The 21,526-nt window shown below is 34.4% G+C and overlaps 1 protein-coding gene across 1 annotated transcript in view; it reads right to left on the reverse strand.

The window, feature by feature from the left end:
- Positions 1-21,526, reverse strand: part of MYCBP2 (MYC binding protein 2) — a 172,002-nt gene that overhangs the window by 40,544 nt on the left and 109,932 nt on the right. The window contains 6 exon segments of the mRNA XM_041419961.1: positions 2,878-3,003; positions 5,710-5,842; positions 6,744-6,968; positions 15,062-15,202; positions 15,974-16,090; positions 20,145-20,242. Of these exon segments, the coding sequence (XP_041275895.1) occupies positions 2,878-3,003; positions 5,710-5,842; positions 6,744-6,968; positions 15,062-15,202; positions 15,974-16,090; positions 20,145-20,242 (840 nt within the window).

Below are 21,526 nucleotides of genomic sequence, written 5' to 3' on the forward strand. Positions count from 1 at the left end.
AAATCCATGAGTACCACTTAAGAACTGGAACAGGTTTTCTGAAGAATTACCTACATTTGCTGTGAGGCAAACGAAGGCCTTCAACAAAACTAGCATGTTAAAATCAAGAGTTTTGATTTCTGAATGCCAATTTTCAAAAAACTCTATGTGAGCATTAGAAATACATGACGCCTCAGAAAGAAGGCCACACCATGTTGTAACTTGAAGTATACTTAGTAATATGAAGTAGGAAACACCTGAGATTCTCTCAAATTCTTGATCTGAACCATCACCAGACAAATCCTAACAATGCCACTTTATTCTGAAAATTCCTATGACTTTGACAGCATTGTAGAAAACCTAGTAAAGAATTTTAGCAGCTAACACAGAATTTACATTTTTAGATTATTATCAAGTATCTTTTTAAGGAATTAGAGAAAGACCAGTAGATGTACCAAACCCAGTACTACCTAAGAACTTCTAAGCTGAATTTATTTTCTTGATATTTTGGGTTAAAAAGTAAGAAGACAAAAATACCAGAAAATCGCTGGAATGTCCTTCTAAAAAAATCATCTATAGGAATCAATGAATCAATTTTATTTCACTGGTTTGGAAGTAGCATACCTAAAAACTACTTTCAGCAGCAATCATTCCTACCTTAAAAACTTAGAAGTGATTGAACAATCTGGTCTAGGGTGGGGTTTGGACCTAGGTGATCTCTAAGGTCCCTTCCAACCCCAGCCATTCTGTGATTTACACGTCTGACAAACTGTTATTCTTAAATGTAACGTGCCTAATTCCTAAAATGAGCAATTATTTTAAAGGGAAGAATATCTGAGAAGTTGAAAGTCATCTGTCCACAACAATCAAATATGGAGGTAGGTAGGGCCAATCATGGGAATATTAAAAACTTGCCTGTAACACAGAAAGCTGGAAGAGAGAAGACAGCTAAATCAAACAGATTCTTTGGGGGAGTCAAGTCTTCTTTCTTGCAAGTAATACTGTAAACCTAAAATTAACAGTTTTACAGTAGGAAACCCTATTACCTACTGTAGAACTACACACCTATTACAGGGATCTTTAGATTTGATCAGTTATTTTGAAACACTCTTGGATGTGACTGAATTTTCATCAAAACTAGGGCATTCGTATAGAAGTACTTTTAACAAACAAGCCCCTCCAAAAGAAGTGCTTCCTTTGGAAATTCCCCTAAGAGATTGTTCCTGTGCCTTCCGTTTTTAATTTTTCACAAACCTCAGAGCTTCTTAGACCTGAGAATACAGAAAGACTGCATACAAAGTAATGGTACAGCTGAAGAATGCTATTTTTGGGAAAGTAAGACCATTATTCTTTCAATATGGTTGCCAACAACTCTCCACTCTTGGGCAATTCAGAAGGAAATACAGTTCACAGACTGCATGAAGTCATGTAGCTGACTTGTTCATTCACACTAAGTGTCACAACTTGAGAGTATCTTGAGAAAATAATGCATACAAAATAGTACGGAATGCAATGCCAGGAGTAGCTTCCAAATGTTTTGTAACTGTATTATCCCAAATGTTTTGTAACTGTATTATCCCAAAGAAACACCTCTGAACTGCTTAAGATGTAGTAAAGAGAATCACAATGTCTTCAGAAATCAAGATGCCTGTTAACATAGCATATTCATCTCGAAGACTTTATATTTGGACAGTGCAGAAAAAAAAATTGTTGTCTTAATACATTTTTGCAGAAAAATCAACAGATAATATTTCTGCACTATTACACAATTGACATTGAGAGACAAGCTGTAATACTGCCTTGCATCTTAGATACTTCCACTTTTGTGATTCCACCACTACTCTGAAATGAGTATGGATGAAGTGGGAAAAGAAGATTTAAAAGGCTCTATAAAACAAAAGGAAAATGCTTCAACTTATCCAGCCTTTGTCCAAAAAAGAGGGTGTCCTATAACAATGCATAGACAAGTATGAACCACTCTCTACACAGTAAACCACTGTGAAATGATATAGAACTATTTGATGTTGTGACATTAACAGAATAGACTATTTAGGAATAATTATTTTCCTAATCTTCTCTCCTTTAAAATAAGTTTTAAGCTATTTTATTTAGGATACCATGAAGAAATATATGTTGGTGCTAAAAAACACATAGCACACCTTAGGCCCCTATTTGTAGTGGCATAGACTATAGCAGTGTAAGAATACAATAACAGAGCTCCACGTTTCAGGAATGTTTCTCAAGAACCTCATGGAAAGACTCTTCTGTATTATTAAATCTGCTAGAACTAACAAAGAAATGAACAGAAGTCATGCAGATTGAGTTTATTTTGATGGCTTTTTCATATGTGTTTACATCTTGCCAACAAAACAAACCATGATTAAAAGAAACAATCATTTTCTATCAGTAAAAAAAAAAAAAAATAGAATTTATTTATTTTTCAGCAGTTTTACCTGGTATGTATGTGACTGCAAGGTAACTTCAGTTTTACAATTTCTTTTTTTAATTCCACAACAAATTTTACATGGCATGTTTCATCTTGTCAACCCATTTAAGGCACTTACAAATTGTCAAGACAGATGACAAATGTTTCTGGACTTTTAAAAACATGTGCTTTCTAAATCAAACAGTTTTCTGATCTTGTTTTACATGTATTTTTCATTTCAGTATTTCAGTATTGTGCCTACCACTGCAGAAATCCAAAACTAACTTCCAAATCTTTGTTGATCCTTTTCATACAGAATACTGAGACTGAGTGAAACTAAAGCAGAGAAAAAAGCAGTTTTAACACTTGGCAATTCATTATACGATTGCTTTGGAGATGACCTGTGGTGCCTCAAAAAGCAGAAAAATGACTAATAAAATATAGCTATTAAAAATATGAGTGTAAAAACATACCTTTGTTATTTCCAAGGCCATAATCAAACCCTTGTCCATTACTACAGCTTGTCCCCTTACTGAAAGCTTGTATTGAAAAAGGACTTGGGGGAGGAGTCTGCACATTTTGATCTAGAAGGACTTGCTCTGCAAAAAAACCACATCACTTCAAAGTTAGACCTCTGAGTAACAGATTTACATTAGAAATATGAGTCACAAAGCAAAAGGGAGATATTTATTTTCACTGATAGCACTCTTCATCTTGACTAAATTTTCTTCAAAAAAGCCCCATCTGCTCTTCAAAACTCATGCTCTAAAAATATTAAGACAGAGGACTTAATACTACATAGACTGCTTTTGTTTGACTGAGAGTTGTTGCCAGCTATGCCATTATTTGACACTTGTTTTTTTCCAGAAACATTATTCAGCAGTGCTTATCCTTTGGACAGCAATTGTTAAAATCCCTTTGACAAAGCAAGGGGAGAAAGGATGGTTTTCAGAGTGACAAATTCAGAGCCAATAAACATTTAATTGTGCCTACCCCCAATAGTTCATGGAACACAAGACATTTTTTCCTGACAGATTTATTTGTATCTGTAAATGGGTACTATAATTTTACTTTCTGTATGACACTAAAGCAACCTCCAACCCAAAGGAGTATTTAATAATATTCAAAACTACAGCAGAATTAAAATAAATGAGACAGAATCCACTTGACTATTTAGATTTACAGAGAAATTACTGACTTTATGCGGTCAAAAATATCATTCCAACTGACAATATATATGAAAGCATTCAAAAGAAATATCCCAAATGCAGGTTGAAAAGCTTGAGCTGGCATCGTGATTTTTTTTTTCTTGTCAGTGTACTAAAATTAATATGGATAAAATAAAAAAAACCCCACAACTCTTTAGAAAGCAATTTTTAAAAAACTGCATTTCAGGACAAAAGCATTTCAGAGTACACACTCTACATAACTTATTCAAGTTAAAAACAAATTATGAGGGAAAGCCGGAAATTTAAAGTCAGTTTATAAAAGAAAGGATCTAGAATTTTTTCAATCAGAGCTACTCTAGATCTTGCTGTAGTACTTTACTGGATACCTGGCTACAGAACTAGCTATTCAGACTTCTGCCTTTTCTCTGACAGAAACCCTACTCATTATGGGAATGTAGTTATAATTTTATTAAATAATGAAAATATGAATGTAATGTGAAAGATGGTGTTATTCATGGATAAAAAAATGGACATTTGCAAATCTAGCTAGAGCTCCTGCAGATTCTTATTAATTCCCTCTACCAAAAGCATTGAAACTGATGATAAATTATTCTGAAATAATTTCATTGCAAATAAGAACAATCAGTTTAAGCTAACTTTCAGATACGGCTTAAGTGCATGAAATTTTACATGGCACTGAGGTGGACTAGGAACCTAGAAAAGGTTGAAAAATCTCAGTAATTGCATTGATAGCTGCTTAAACTGCTTTAGCTGGATGCAGAGGAGACATCCATCTTCACCCTACCTGTAAAAAGAGACTCATTTAGAAAAGATTAAAAACAGGTATATTGAGGCACGGGATTCGTATCAGAAAGTTTCTAAGATGGTATTTCTAAGATGGTATTTCTATGAGCTGTATTGCAGAAATCCCACTACAGAGTTTTGTCCTCAAAGCCTGGAGCTTGCATTTCGGTTTTTCTGTGAGAGCAATTCTATATTCCAAGATGTCCTTCAGTAACTGTGCCTAAGTATCAAAAATTTGATCAAGAATTTGAAGACACACCTTCAAACAAGGTTTAAAGTCTTCCTGATTTGTGAATTCTTTCTTAGAGCACATATATACTTTGAGAAATTTAAGACAACATTAAATGATAGGTCAAATACTGAAGATGACAAGACTACTTAAAAATGAAAAATACTGTCAAGTTATTTAAATGTCAAGTTATTTCTCAAAATAAGCACTCTGCAATAGAAATTTTTGCACACTGAGTAATGTATTAATTTCAGATAAATTATTTTCTAATGGAAAAGCAAACAACCCTGAATAAAAATAGAAAATAATGAATTTATCAACCCTAATATTGAATACCTGTACTTTCAACAATAAGGTACTGTTCCAATTCACAATTATTCAGTTTATGGAATCTACTTGGGCTTTTCGAGCACCTCAGAACTTGACATTATCAGACATAAGTAAAATTAGAAAAGCTATGACTTTTACAGGAGTGTTTGAAGTATTATGTAAACATTTATATATTTAATGAAAAACTCTTGGCTATTTCCCTTCTTTGCAGAAGGTTGTACACCTGAAAGTCAAGTCGCAACAGTCTACAGCAAATACTTATGTTTTAGCATGGAATTGCTTTGTTCTAATACAGTAATGTGATGATAATGGTTAGAGTACCTATGTGTGAAATTAATTTCAGCACCAAATATCAAAACCAGAAAAATGGCAAAGAGTCTGTTAAAATGAACAAATAAGAGGCTGACAGTAAGTGTGACCTAAAAATACAAGCAGAATATAACTGCTGAAGTCAAAGCTTTTCATAAAGACACCTTCTGGAAATCATATGCATAAAAATTAACCCCAGAGCTAAAAGAAAAATGATGGTTAAAATTATTGTCCATAACTGGTGCAGAAGAAATAATACGGAAATATTTTGACTGTTAAAAAAAAAATCATTTAAAGAATGTTTATAAACAACTTTTAAGTCTGACTGTGCAACGTAACTCAAATGAAAATACACAAGCTAATGTTATACCTGCTCAAAACTCAGATACTTCTTTATTTCTCCTGTTTAGATTGTTTATTTTTTTGAAGTTAATTTAAAAAAATAAAAGAAAACAACCACTTGCCATCTTCATGTCGAAGGTACTGGTTTCCACCTCTGTCTCTAGCTAATGACCATGCCTCGCCTTCATCACTTTCACAGAACTCTACCATGCTGTTCTTATCCATTTGCACCCATGTACCTTCTGAATTAGTCACCTGATGCACACACATAAAAAAGCAGAATTTATTGACTTCTCAAATAATTCAGTAGTAAGATTCAGCAACTATTTATAGTATCTGGAAAACACATTAAATTTCAATCTTTCTTTACAAAGTAAATGTTAAAAAAAAGTTTCTTAAATTAAGGCCACAGACTGAGGCAGACTGAAGTACCAAACCTATTTATGGCATATTTACATTTAGGAGTAATTCCAAAAATTTTAGACCTATTTATGTTCAGAAGAAGCAAAACACCAACACCACAACTACAGAAAATCCACATAAGCCTAAATAAAAACTTGAGGGAAATAGTCACGAAGATATACCTTCTAATCGATGGTGGCAACAGGAGAATTATAGTAACAAGATATACATGAAAGGTTTTTATGAGTATTAATTTTGTTCCTGATATTATATTTAGGAAATAGCATGACACACTTCATCCTTAAGCCCTTCTTAAGCATAAAACACCACAACTGGACAACCCAGAAGAGTAACAATAGTTCAGCAACTAAAGAAATTAATACAGTCAGTAGAGAGAAACAGCAATTTGTTAAATAGTTAGGTCCTAGGAAAACATTTTATCATGAAACAGAATTCTTTCGAAGAATAGAACAAAAGTCAATCAAGAAACACAATTTTGTAAGGAATACTGTAACAGAAATACATAAGCAAGCACAGGTAACTGCAGTGCAATTTTAACATTACTCCAATCAATGCAAAAAGGCAAGAGACACGACTGCATTAGTACTGCTAACATAAACCAAGTTCAAAGGCCAGTATTTAGCATGAGGAGGGGAAAAGCAAACCTGGACAGAAGCAGATTCTTTTGCTGTGGTTACTACTGTTATATACTGGTATCTATGAAGACATGAACTGAAGCTACAAGGATCCATACCTCGCCCACTGCCTTGACTTTGTTTCCCAGAACTAACATTCCAATTGGGATACCTCTAAGGTTAGGGCAGCTTCTGATGTTGTGACCTGATGGGCCAGTCTTCACTACCTTGTACACTCCAGGTCCACCTCGAAGGAATGGCATGTCTTGTTCTTGCATCACTGCTTCCTGTGGGCAGTGTGAATTTAGGTCTTTGAAAAAATCATCAGCATTAGACCTAGATTCCTGAGAAATTAAAAAAAAAGGCAAAACAGAACAGAATAAAACCTATTAATACCACCTTTAAACTACTGCGATAAGAAATACTTACTTCAAGACTACAAGAGGTAAATTTCAAAGCTAAAGGAGATCCTAGTTACCTTGCTAATTTTAGTGTGCAGTGCTGAACAACTAACTAATATTCTAAATGGCATATTAATTGAATTACTCCTGACATTACTCTTCAGGCAAAAGTGGTAAAAATGTAACCATTTATAAAAATATTATTTATAAAAATAATAGCTCATATCTAACATCAGATATAAATTACTTAATCTAACTGCTTTCACTAAACCTTCATCCTTGCTGGCATTTCTCAGGATACACACTCATTCCTCTAGCTCTATTTGTGACATTTTCTTAAAGTCCAGGGCTATGGAAAGGGAATTCAATATTATTTCATACTATTTGCTGATGAAATAAATATCCAAACCTGAAGTAAGAAAACACTTTGAATTTCTTAGCAAAAAAAGTGGTAGTTACTAAAAGAAGAGAAAAAATTAGCATAGATTTTTCAGCCAGCAACAGCTTAACTGAAAGGCTTTTGTACAAAAAACCATGAGGATGGTAGTAACAAATGTGCATTTATTTCAGAAGAGTGCAAGTAAGAAGCAGGAGCAAGTTCCATTATACTGAAAGTCACAGGTACTTTTAAAGGAACATCTGAATGTTATAAACTACATAATGTCCTGCTGGATGAACCCAGAGGTTCACCTCATTCAGTCGTCTGCGTTCAGCAACAGAGGATGCTTTTTAGAAGCAGCATAAAAATCTTTACTAGTGGTCTGTCCCTTATATACCAATAGCATTTAAAACCTTTTTATTATGGATGTTACAGGGTATACCCTATTTTCTTTACTGTCTATTTATCAATCTGATTTCTTGAAATTTAATTTCTTCTGAATATGCTGATACTTTCTGCCTTGACAATCTCCCACAAAAATACCTTCCAGTAGTTCACTTCCTGTTGTGAGGAAGAATACTTTTTTGGTCAGATTTAAACCAAACTTCTGGTAACATTATTTACTTTTAAATGAATGCAAATTTCCTCTGATCTCTTTAATTATTATGTTTTCAGCTTTTTTTTTTTTTTGGTATGGAAGCCTGTGCACTGTGTCCAGACTAATACAGCAGTTTTTTTCAAGAAGCCTTTATACAAAAATTATTCTATTATGTAAATATGTCACTTACAATCAATGTTAATGCAAGCTGAGGTAAACTGGTTTGAGGGGGAAAAAAAAAAAGACAATTTAACATAGTTTAGATCTTGACATATTAAAGTCTGCTATTCTGGGGAAAAAGAACCAGTGGACAAACAAGTTTTAAAATCTCTAAACCAAAATGTACTCCACATTACGGTCTTCATTACAAAGTTCATAAAAAAAAATCCATCTCAAAACATTACAGAACTGATATAACTGATATTCAGACACACAGTTCTAGAGTCAATTTAAACACCTTAACTGTACATAACATGTCATGTTCCTAGAATTAAAGAATAAAAAACCCATTAGGAATCTGCAGAGTATTTATTAAATATCTGTGTGGTGGCTTTACTCATACAAATATCATCTTATTAGATGCCGCAACTTTATGTGGAGCCTCCAGCATCAGAAAAAAAAATTACCAGCAAATTCTGCTCTAAGGAAAAATGAAAAGCTTTGTTATGTTACTAGGCCACCACTCTGAATTTCTGATTTGGTTTGTTAATAAAGGAGAGTGCTACTCATGAATTAATGAAAATCCAATAATCTGCCCGGGTATTTTTTTCTCATTTTAGAAGAAAGAGACACAGATACAGCACTGAATGCAAATCTGATATTTCCTATAAAAATAAGTCACAGTAAAACAGACTTCAAAGAATATTTAGCATAAAGTTGAGTCATAAGGTGCATTTTGAAAACACGAGATACAGTGTGACTGTTCCTGTAATTTAACTCACCTTAGGGGGTAAAGCTTTGGAAGTCCATGAAAAAAAGTCCAAATCCCTTACTCCTTGGCTAGCATTAAAGACATTCTGAGCAACAAAGTTTGAAAAAAAGAGACATATATCAACAAAGAAATGGGAACAAAGAAATACTGGAGGAAGAAGCTCAAGGTACTATAACGCAAACTTTCTCCTCAAATAAATTTACTGGTAGAATGTTTTTCAAAAGGGGAAACTTTTGTTTTCCTCATCAAGTCACCTGAGTCCATTGCTCACCATGGCAAATCATCCATTACACAGAAACAGTTTAGTATGTCAAAAGCTCAAAATGGATGTAGTGTGTCATGCCATTTACTGAAATTAAGAGCCAGACATCTCTTACAAACTTGAGACTTCAGACACAGAAAAATCTCATATTTCTGTTACAAAGAAACAGTAGCTGGTCCCATTACAAACCAGTTTTCTAGCGAGATGGTGTCCTGTTCTGAAAGATTATTTCAACCAGTGCAGGACAAGTGTACACAGAATTTTAGTCACCCAGTCAGAACCAAAGAGATGCAGAAAGGGCTAAGCTCTCTGTTGCTGAAAGGAGTTCACTTGCACAGAATGATTTCACCAGTTTGCACATCAAAACTGTACTTTTTACCAAAGCCAAAAATTTCAGTGCTATATGGAGAACGATCGCTAAGATTCCATTAGTTATGTTAAACATACAATGAATTAACTAGTTTGTTATGAATAATTGTAACCCAAATATAGCTGCCAGAGAGACATCAGTAATTTTATAACCAATTGCCCACACTATAGAAATAAGCACTGCTGTTCTGCTTAATTTTTCCTCCCACAAAACAGTGAGGACAGCATTTTTTAATCACTGGAAAACATGAAAAAGAAGCCATCTTGTCTCCATAAGCTAGTTCCTATTCATTTCAAAGAAATTTTCACAGTTTCTGTCAAGTGAAAGAATAGTATACATATAGCAGCAGTAACAATTGTATTTATGGTATTTGTGTGATGGAATCCCTTTGACAACACACCCATTTCATCTATATCAATCAAAGTATCAAAATCTAATTTCCTACCCCATCCTGATATGGGAACCAAATGAAATCCCTGCTCAGCAGCCACATTAAAATTTAACAGTAGCTAAGGCAGTAAATCCTTTCAGGCAGAAAGAAGTACAAAACACCCTTGGCATGCTTCATCTGTATTCCTTGAAAAAGCCCTAACATGTTAAAAGTAAGCAAATCTACACTTTTATCACATCTACTATATACTGCTTGTAAACATTTAAGTTTCCATCATACAAATGATCTGCCATTTTCACAAAGAAGAGGGAAATTGTCATAACACCAGCATTTCTTTAGAATTGAGTACCTTTACCCAGAACTGAAGGCGGTAGCCATGAACTAATGATATTTGCTCTGGGGCACTGGGGAAGGTGAGGAGGGTCTCAGATACGAATATTAGCAAAATAAAGGTTTATCAACTTGACATAAAACTATGGCAACTATAGAAAGCCTACATGTGCCTCATGAGTATACTTCAGAGGCATCCAACCTACCTTAACTGTCTGATTCTATTACTTTGCAGCATATATCTTTTTTTTCTGATGGACTTCCACTGAGAAACTTGGACTATCCATACCTAAAATATTTAGGTATCATTACAAAGATCTATTTTTCTCCATCACAGAGCTCTATGTGTGAAACACACAAGGGAAACCAACAGCAGTGAAATGGGACCATGCTGGTTTAGAAACACCAAGAAGATCAAACTAGAAGCTCTCCTTTGCTCTGTGAACTTGAGAACTTCCTGCCTATCATACCAGTGCACACTAGTTTAGGTGAATAGATCAGGCATCTATTTGGGAGCTAAGTTTTCGTTCTAAAGAAATTACTATATAGAAGCTTTGAATTTAGCCCTTATGCTATCATCTCTTTTTTATTAATTATTTATACTTTCCTTCAAGACTTTACCTTCCAAGATCTAAAACTAATTTTAGACATTAATACTTTTTTCAATAAACTCAAAGTTTCAGAGATGAAAAAAAATTAATTTGTTCTGCCATGAAAAATCATTGATCCCTTAGGAAGCATTTAAAACCTCAGTTATTATTTTTCAAAACTAAGACTTATCTTTAACAGACATCTTGACATTTTATCCAACATAGACTTACTCTTCAGTTGCTTTCCCTCATGGTTAAAACAATGGCAGAATTTTTTGTCAATGTCCTTCAGTGTTTCCACAAAACATTCAGCTTTCTGAGGTTCTGTGTTTAAGCACTGGAGCCTACATACTAATGTTGATTATTTCTTCCATTGCAATAATGGCTTGAAAAACTTGCAGTTTTGCAATCTTTGATTGCCTGTGGTGGCTGGGGAACATAATATTGTAGCTGGACATCGGAGTACAATATTCCTTCTTATAAAATTTTAAATTTAAAATGAAGTAGTGAGAACTTAGAATGTGATTTTTTAAAAGACAAGTTGCAGAGTCTGACCAAGGTGAATGTCTATTTCTTCCTAGTGTGCACTGTTTTATATCACATTTATCTTTCTACTAAGCACCATGTGTAAGCATCAATAAGTAACTGTCTTCATAAGGAATTTTACAAGTATTTTTTCAAAAACAGATACCTGAATACCATAACTGTCTTCATCAGGAATTTTACAAGTATTCTTTCAAAAACAGATACTTGAATACCATAAGACAGAAGGAAAAATAACTATCAGAGATGGAAACAGCTTATTTAAAATCACAATCTATTAAATTCACAATCTCATAATTATCCACAATGGGTTGGATGCACAATTTCAGATATGGGGCTGTAAAGCAGTTCCTTGTGAAAGGACAACAGAAGAGCTGAAGACATTCTAAGAAGGTAAATAACCACAGCTCAAATCAACAAAACACTGGTAACTACCATGATCTCTCCTTTCCTATGATAATTTATCTTCAACTATAATAGTTCTAATAAAAATACAGAAAGTGCATTTATGAGATCCACAATATTCAGTATCTGCTTTATCATAAAATACCTAGTTAATGCTAATAAACATACATAAAATGAAGATACAAAATATATGTCAAGATGAAAAGAGGTCATAATTAACACTGCTGAGAACCTCTACCATTTTTCATCTGCTCACTGTTCCATAATACAGTGAAGAAACAGAATAACTAAAACTTTTTAAAAAAGTATTTACATACTTGCCAAAATGTACTGAGAAATTTTATTTACTTAAGGGATTGATAATAAAAAGCCTGTGTATTTAAACATGAGAAAGTAATGTAATTGGAGATGACAAGTCTGCCCACTCAGAGTTGAACAGAAAATTGAGTCTAGTAGGAGTCATGTGGCATCTATTTGAACAGGGAATACATGGCCTAGCTCAGGCATTTGATCTTCCCTTTGCATTTTCCGTCACACAAGACTTTCTCCAGCCTTCCTTTTAAGCCAAAACTGGTTGGACAGCTTGGCTCCAGAAAATCTCACACAATCACAATTTTTTCCACTGCATTCTGCTCATCATGTCATTCAGCTACCCAAATCAACAGGATTGAGCAGATATGAATTATATCACAATTTAATCTAACAAAACTTTAGCATTTATTACTTAATTGAGTATCTTTTTTGACATAAGTCATTCATCTCTAGAGAACTGCAAAAATCAAATTTGACAACTTGCAAACAGTCTTTTGGACAAATCCAAGAAAAAAATGTATAATTCAAAATATTTTCAACCTAGTAATCATCATAAACAAGATTGTCATCTTCCTACCAAGAAAGCAGTATCTGTGCAAAGGAAGGATCTAGTAAGAAAGCAGTATATGCTAGGCTAGCATGCTGTAAAGACTTAAGGCATTCAAAAGTCAGCCTCTGAACATTATCTTTTGTCACCTTTAAAATATAAAATGTTAGAGAACTATTTTCTTCCTTTTTCCTCTTATTATTGTGAATCAAATCAACAAATCTTACTACTTATATACTGTCAGAATGAAACCGAATAGTTTCAGGGTATGCCAAGTCCTCTTAAAAATATGAAAATTAGAGCCATGCAAGGAAACTTTGACAGTAGCTCAAAACACATTTCTTGCACATGCCTGCATTGTTGTAAGAGGTGCTCTCATAACCCTTTTGCTGTGTTGGCTGCCACTTACAGAGCAGAAGCTAAGAAAGCATGTGACTTTTAACTTGTGTCAGTCAAGACATGTGACCGTCTACCTAAAAGAAAATTAAGCATTTCTAAAGCTCATAACAGTCTAAATGGCAACGAAACTAATTCATAAGAGTGTTTAACAACGCCCAAAACCAAGAGAGAATCTTTCATCTGAACTTTACACATAGAGAACGAAATGTTTGAAAACTGAATGTTGTTTTTCACATTTGATTGCACCTGAACTCCTTATTCACATGAAATTCGAGCTCTCAAAATTTTGTTGTTAAGATTGAATGTTCAGTTATTCATGGCAGACATTTCTTTCCAGGCCTCTCTCAAGGAGCACAGCATATGCTCTTCCCTAGAACCACATGTATACAAGAGCTGTATGAAATATGGCAAGCAGTAAGTTCTTGCTAATCACAGACAACTGCTGAGCTCAAAAATATTCCCTTCAACAAGTTAAAAAGGTATTGAAGATAGCTAAACTAAAAAAAAAGCCCAACACAAAAAACCACACAACTAAGAAAAATCTACCAGACTATAATACCCATCTAGATATACAATATTTACTGAAGTTAGTTACTTAGTCAAGATAAATTCACTTTTACCATGGATGAACTGGTAAAATTCAACTACTGCACAGAACTATTAATATTTAATGGAAATATAATATAGGAATTTTCTAACTGCAACCAATTTCTAAGACAAAAAATACAGGCAAAATTTTAAAGCCTAATTTTTCCATGTTTTCATACATTCTACAACAGACTATAAAAACACTGTGATGACAGGCATATTTGAGTGACTGATTTCTGAGTACAGAAATAATTTGCTTCCCAAATCAAAAACTAAAATAATTTCACAAACAAGGATTCTATTGAAAGAAATCTACAAATAGAAATACATAAACAAATAATTTTTAGACAAGAAGACCTTGTTACATCATGTATCACTGTTTGGCAGAACAGCCACAGGACATTACGTATTTCCAGATTTAGCTACTAGCAAATAGCCCAATTTCACTGGAACTGGGAATATCTCAGTTCTTCTATAACCAAAAATATGAACAGCATAATATTACTGGTCTCAGTGTTTAATTTAATGAAATATTTCTCAACTATCTTCAATTGCAGCAGCAGCTTACTCAGATAAGATGACAAATCAAATATAAATAGCAGTATCAATTACATCTGATTCTCACATTCTGCCCAGAAGAAAACAAGGTACTGCCCACTCAGGGCAATGCATGAAAACAGATGAGCCAGAAAGACCTGCACTTTCATGAATCTTTTGAGAAACATTGGTTGAGCTACTATAGCTTTCCCTTTTCTGTTTTTCACATTTTTCAAAAAACCGTAATTGGATCCCAGAAAAGGTGTAACCTTTAACTGTATTGATGATGATCACCAATACAGTTATTCAAATTCTGTTTACTCGTATTATAAATTCAATGTTTGTCTTGAAGCTCTAGGATTCTTTGCATAGCTAATGAAGTGATAACTTAAGGTTTCAGGTATAAAACTCACAAAAAAATCCACAAAACCCAGAGCCTAAAGAACCTTTTGGTTGGTTGGTTCTGTTAAAAAGCAGCAATTACATTGATTCACCGTAGGCTGCAAGCCTCTTCTGAAATCAGGACACCAGTGGACTACTTCACAGACAATGCTATCTAGCATAAGAAACACCTGGTGCAGACCACAATCTAATACTATTTTACTTTTACTACAGCAGTCCCTGCATTTCTGTTTCTCTTCTAGGAGAAGAGGCTTCAACAGAAAAAGCCTCACACCTTTCTACACTCCACCCTCATTACACAGCAACCCTCCAAAATGCAAACACATATAAGGTTGTATTTCATAATTAAAATATCGTTTACCTCAGGACTTTTTGCAGCCTTAATTAAAGAAAGTCTTGTAATGAGGATAGAGTGTACTTTTGGATATTTTTCAAAGGCACCTTTTACTTACGTCAACAGGTACCAGAAGGCTCTTGCCAAGATGTTGGTTAAAAGACAGACACCAGGCTTCAGTGTAACCATTCATGTTAGGAACATACTTCTTTATTGTTTCATCATTCAGCCTCAGCCAAACACCATCATCATTGTGGATCTATGGGAAACAAGCAACAAGAACGAGCCATGCCCTCCTGTAACCATTCTGTAGCTAGCAAGGATTAACAGACTTCAGGCAGACAATAGCAGCAAAGAAGCAACGACCCTTACAATGCTGATACAACATAAGCAGAGGTGAAGAGGAATACTGACAAAATCAGAATTCCAAAGCAATGGGGAAGCATATCCTTTTATAAGTCAAGGCATGAAGATAAATTTAAATCAGATCATGCAGTAATAAGAATTGCTTTGAAATAAAAGAGGAAAGAAACTCAAGCCTTAATAAGCTTTATAAATTCCCCACTTCCCATTTTTCCATTGCTGGTATGACTTCACAAATCGCAAAAATATTCCTTGCATATGAATTTATATTGTAAGAAAAATACATGCATAGCAGTCTAACACACTAGTAGTGATCTTTCAGCTCTTTAAGTAACATATGTAATGAAAAGGACACCTGCATCTGCATTTTTGTGTGGAGTTGAAATAGTAAGTAGTGAAAAGCTAAATCTTAAGAGGTAATATTTTAAGATGAACTCCAGGAATTTTCTTTCCTTGCGTCAGTCTCAAATGTTTGTTACACAGGTTTTGAAGTAAGTAAATTAAAGGAAATGACAGCTTGAAAAACTAAATTAGTAAATTTAGATTTTTGCAATTTATGGTCTTAAGCTGTATATGTCAGCATCTAAACACGAAAAAAACCCCATTATTTGCATGAATTACCTTTACATCTCAGCCCAATTTTCAACAGAAATGTCTTATGGATTACCTCATCAATGAAAGTGATGGATCCATTGACTTTCACTATGCCTATTTGCTCACTCTGAAGGGAAGGGTGGCTACGGATACGAAGCCCTGCACTGTCCTTGGCCACAAATTTGCGAACCTAAGAGAAGCAAAGAAAGACAGTAAGGAAGAAAAAAAATTGGAACAGAGCTCTCAGAGTAAAAAGAAATAGGTTTAACAGATTCTGAAATGCCAGTGACAAGACAGCAATCTTAAGAGTTACAGTTTGTTGCTAGTTTCCCATGGCTGCTGTGTATAACTTCATTTTTCTACTATAATAAAAAAATTACAATGTTCCAAAAAACCATAATGTAAGCATGCAATGACTTGGAAATATTTCTGTTATGCCCTACAATAATCAGTACATGCCTATGATTTTTTTAACACACACGTTTCATTCACTGCTGAAGATCTGCACTGTCAAATTTATTATTTATTTTAACTGATCAGCCTGGGATTACCATTTCTAAGTTGTGCTACTGTAGTATTCTCTTTAGTCAGCTTTTTAACCAAAATTTGGATATTTTCCTTACCTATAGAGTTTAAGTAGTCATTTTAAAATAAAATTATCTTTCTACTTCTTTATCTTTCAAATAGCTATTTCAATAGTTTCTTTTTTCCCCCACAGGAAGGTTAGAGCAGAGGCTCCTTGCAATTAGCTGGACTTACTACAGAACCCCAACACCTCCTACTTATTCACTATCACATTTTTTACCATTCAAACATTATTGGCCACCTGTCCCATAGAGAACAAACGTAAGTCATCCTATTAGTCTCTTAAAACCAGAGATGCATATATTCCATCCATATGGTATAAAACCATTTTCTTGGAAGGTTATTCTCGAACTCCACAGATAAAAGTGATAAAAGTATGAGTGGAAATATGGATTTAATCTATAACAACATAAAGCACAGAATGATGTGTAAGGAACAAACTCAGTGATACATAACAAAAGGTAAGAGCTAAGTGTATGAACCTTTTTTCCCTAAAGAAATTATATTTATTCTGAAGATAATTTATAAAACAAAATACAAAACCAACAAAAACCCAAAACCAGAAGCATGCAAAGGATTTCATACATAAATTACTCCAAAATGTGCAAGGTTTTTCTTATTAACAGTCCTCTTACTCGTATGACAGATTCTCGCAACAGACAAAGCTAAGACTTTCAAGGTCCTTGTAAAAGTATAAAGCTGAATCACTGCTGACAGCATTCAAAACACAGACAAGCCAAAAACAAAGTCTTGCAAATTAGGGGTCCTTGCATCATGTTCGTTCACAAAATAATTATGACAGTTTGCTAGAACTTGGATTAAAAACTTTAATTTAGAGGAAAAACTCACATTCCAGATTTTGAGTAGGCACAGGCCTGTAAACAGCCTTCTTCCCTTTTGCAACAGCTAACCTAATTAGTTAACAAAAAACTTCAACCTATAACTAGAAATTACTTAAGGATCAGATCCACTGACAGACAATACAGTAAAAAACAGATTAGGAGTTCTCTTATGCTCATTTCGGACCATGATGAAAAATTTTATCATCTGTGTCTTCCTTCTGATACAGCACCTCTTTGCTAGGAATATTTCTGCATAGCACAGTGGATTTGTAACTCCATAACACCTCCATAGGCAGTTCTTCCATGGAGCATACACCAGCTGGATTCCAACTAAGGAACTAAGGCAGAAAGGCTTTACAATTAGGATGTACATCATCCCTACAGTGCACAGTAGTTTTCAAGAGCTGTGTTGCTGTGCTTTCTTATTTGACAAATCTGTGAAGAGATACATGTCACACAACACACAAAAAAGGGGTGCTGTCCAGGATAAAGCAACCGTAACAAGGGCGTTGATCTATGAAGGGGTGAGAAAAACCATCCCCAGCCCAGAGCTTTTGGCTCTGGTGGTTTTTTTGTTTCGCAATCAATGCTAGCTACTTGTTGCGTCAGGGTGGTAGAAACCATTAAAATATGTTAGGGACCAATCATTTTGGCACCAGTCTTACACCCTTCAAATTCAGCTAAATTAGGACCATTTCCTTCTAGTTGATTCCAACTACCCTGATTTACATTACATAGCTTGAAAAATAATGCTTTCCTCAACAGGATGTGGAATTTAGATTCCTGCAAGTTACTTAATTTAAGCTTTGCAGAATACAGATCACTATCATAGCCTCCTTCAGATTTTTCATCTGACTTCAAATAACAGAGAATGAAGAGTACACATATAAAATCATACTGCAGTACCCATTTTCAGCTTGCAATTTAAGTCAGGGTTGGCCACAAAACTGGAATGTTCCAGTGCCTCAATGAAAATATTTTGGTGTTTCTAGCTGAGAGCAGATCACCATTGATAATGCACTGTTAGTGTCCTTTAGTCACAACTATCTGAAATTTCAGGCTGACAAAGATGATGAAACAGTATTTAGAGCTCAACTATGCCCTTTTTGTCAGCAAAACATGATTTGGTATACTGGACTGTCTCTGACTGATGCATGTCTAATCTGCATTCTTGACTTCAGAAACATGGAGCACAGTAATTGTACTCTGCTGTATTAGTTACAATATTACTGTTGATACACAAAGAATTATCCTGATTTGTTATGTGATTTATTATGACACAGAAGAAAGAAGACTGATTAAATGATTTACCATGAAAGGTCCAGTTTAACTTTTCAGCTGGCTCTACAGACACTATGTACAGGACAAAGATGGCTCCTTTTTCAAAGAGACAAAAACTTGGAACAAGAAATGAGACATGCACACAGTACAACACAAGGAGAGGATTACACACTACATAACATCTCAGAACTCCACAGGACTGACTTCTGTCAAGTACTTTGACTGTTCCTTGACAACACAGAGTTATCATGTATGAACAAGTCACTCCAATTTCCACTGTAATAACTGAAAAGACAAACCAAACTTCTGTTCTGCAATTCATCTCATATCAAAACAGATTCTCTCAACTTGGGGACAGCAAAACAACACATATGATGATCAACTTGGGTGGAGGTATAATGAATTTGCTTGAGATAAATATCTCTTAGTAGGAATTGGGAGTTCTAATTAAGATAATGAACTAACCAGGTAGTCTTCCAAGAGAAGGGAGAAAGTCTAAAAGAAGCTTCTTGGAGAAAAAAACGAAAAAAGAGAGCCAGAGAGGGGTAAATGTTGCATTGAAACTAAAAGTACATTTATTATTTTTTATTTGAGGCACAGCTTCAGGGAAAAAAATCTGGTTAGTAGAAGCAGATGCTGGATGCATTTTAGGGACAAGGGAACCATACAACAAAGTTACTGTCTCTGGATTATCCTGAAGTCTAGAAAAAAAAAAAATTAGGATGCACTGCATAGGTAAGAAGTTGTCAGAAACTTGATCTTTTTATATAATCATATATTTCTTAACCACTTTCCCAATTTCAGCAGGACAGGAAAGACAACTTTGTGGTATTTCAAAATTCCACAACTTTAATACAGTTTTATTCCTACAAAAAAAACCCCAAAAAAACAAACAAAAAAAAATAGCACCTCATTTAGTATCCCTTCCTTGCATCTAAGAGGAAGTGCAAGGTATCTCCCTCATGTGGGCCTTTTTCTTATACCACTGCCACCATTTCAGCTTACTTGCTTTATTGTGTCTACTTTTGTCCTTTGGGGTGGAATGATAAGGTGAAATGGGCATGTCAAAAGCTACAGAAACGATACCTTTAAAAAACAATCATGCCATTCTCCAAGGAAGGAACATATACTAAAAGAAACTGGTTATGGATTTTATATTGACTAAAGATGCTCATGACAAAACAAAATTTTTGTAAAATTTTGTGTACAATTAACTTCGTAGTACAATAGAATGAATAATAGTGCAAAATTTTGTCTGTGGCTTTAACAATAGCTGTGATATGTGTGTGTGACAAGCCAAGGCAAAGGCGGTTTCTGTAGAGCTTCTATCAGTTTCATGAATTCACATACAAAAAGAAAATGAAATTAATTTCATTTTCTCCAGTATATTAATTTCATTCCATTCAGCATATTAAAGTGATCTGCAAATATCCTTAAGTCTGAAGCACTATTATATGATAAAGTATACATTAAACAACAAAAAAGTCCCACCCAAACATAACTATCTGTTTTGGGGTTTTTTTCAGTTCTCCAAACCTTGTTTGGCTGAGGTTCTGCTTTTGGTTTGATAAGTTGGGTTCCAGGAGGTATCATTCCTTTTGGAGGATCTTTTACTTTCACTTCTAGTCCAGCATCTATAAGCAAACAAAGACTAAGTTTAAAAAAAATAGAAGGGAATATATCAGTTAAATAGTAACTACAGTTTATCTGTGCTACAATTTAGAGTAAACAAAATAGCCACTTACTTATCTGTCTGCCAAAATCAAAGCTTGCAGTTGCTTCATGGTGCAAGGCATTAATTTCTGAACATTTCTATTTTCATATGTGGAAATTTACAGAGATGTGGTTTCATGCTGTTGTTAGATACCTGTCACAGTGTACATACAAAGCACTACCAGGTAATTTTGTGTCCTAATACTGTCTGTAGAGTTATGTTTCAAGGTATGGTCAACACAGAGTCTAATGTTTGAGAAGTGCAGGTGAAAGCTTCTGGAGAAGCAGTAGCTTATGCAATGCTGTACTGCTACAGAAGCTAATTGCTACCTGTGAGACATAGATATAAGAGGCTGAAAAAAACACATTATACAACCAGAAAAGGCTTATAATGTAAAACTTGGCATATATAATTGCCAATGCTGTTATAAAATATGAAGTCACTGGAAAGTGACATTCTTGTTTATGAAGAAAAATACATGTAAATACATGTGAAGAAAGATACAGAAATTTAAGTAATAGATGAACATAACCCTGAGCAATAACCTTCAAAGAAATTGCCTCAGCAATTACTGCTAAAAGCAAACAGCAATATTAGATTCTTTTGTGGGTTTTGTTTCATTTTAGAGAGTGACCTTCTGAAAAACAACATCTTGAAAAGAAGCATCCAGACATAGCAATAAAACTGTTGGTTTCACTAACATCCTTTTACACAAGCATGGCAGTAACAGAAGCAATCTACAAGCATCAAGAACATAAAAGGTTTGAAACAAAGAGAAAATGTTACCAGTACTTAAGCAGTCAAAAGTTGACAGAATTATGGGTAAGCATAGGTACATCAAAGCTTCAGAGGGCATAGTCTAATATAATGACTGAGTCAGAAAGTTCCATTGCAGAAAAATGGCACAGCTAAGTATTAAGACTCATTAGTACTCATACCTATTTAATAATGATGGTTAACAGTTATATTTATCATTTCTAAAAGTTTGCCCTACACAATGCTTGAGGATGGTAGAACCTGTGTCAAAGTATAAGAGTAGTTGATTGAAATTGCAGTGCAAAGTTTGCCCCAGAGATGACACACTGGAAAAAATACAACTGAGTGCATCAGAGGCTCCTATGAAGGCAAATGTTCCTCTGTTTGAGGAACAGAGATAACCATTAATAATAATACTTTAGACATCTTATCTTCTGTAGTTAACATA

The sequence above is a fragment of the Onychostruthus taczanowskii genome, unplaced genomic scaffold, assembly GCF_017590055.1.
Source record: "Onychostruthus taczanowskii isolate IOZ18803 unplaced genomic scaffold, ASM1759005v1 scaffold62, whole genome shotgun sequence".
NCBI lineage: Eukaryota > Metazoa > Chordata > Aves > Passeriformes > Passeridae > Onychostruthus > Onychostruthus taczanowskii.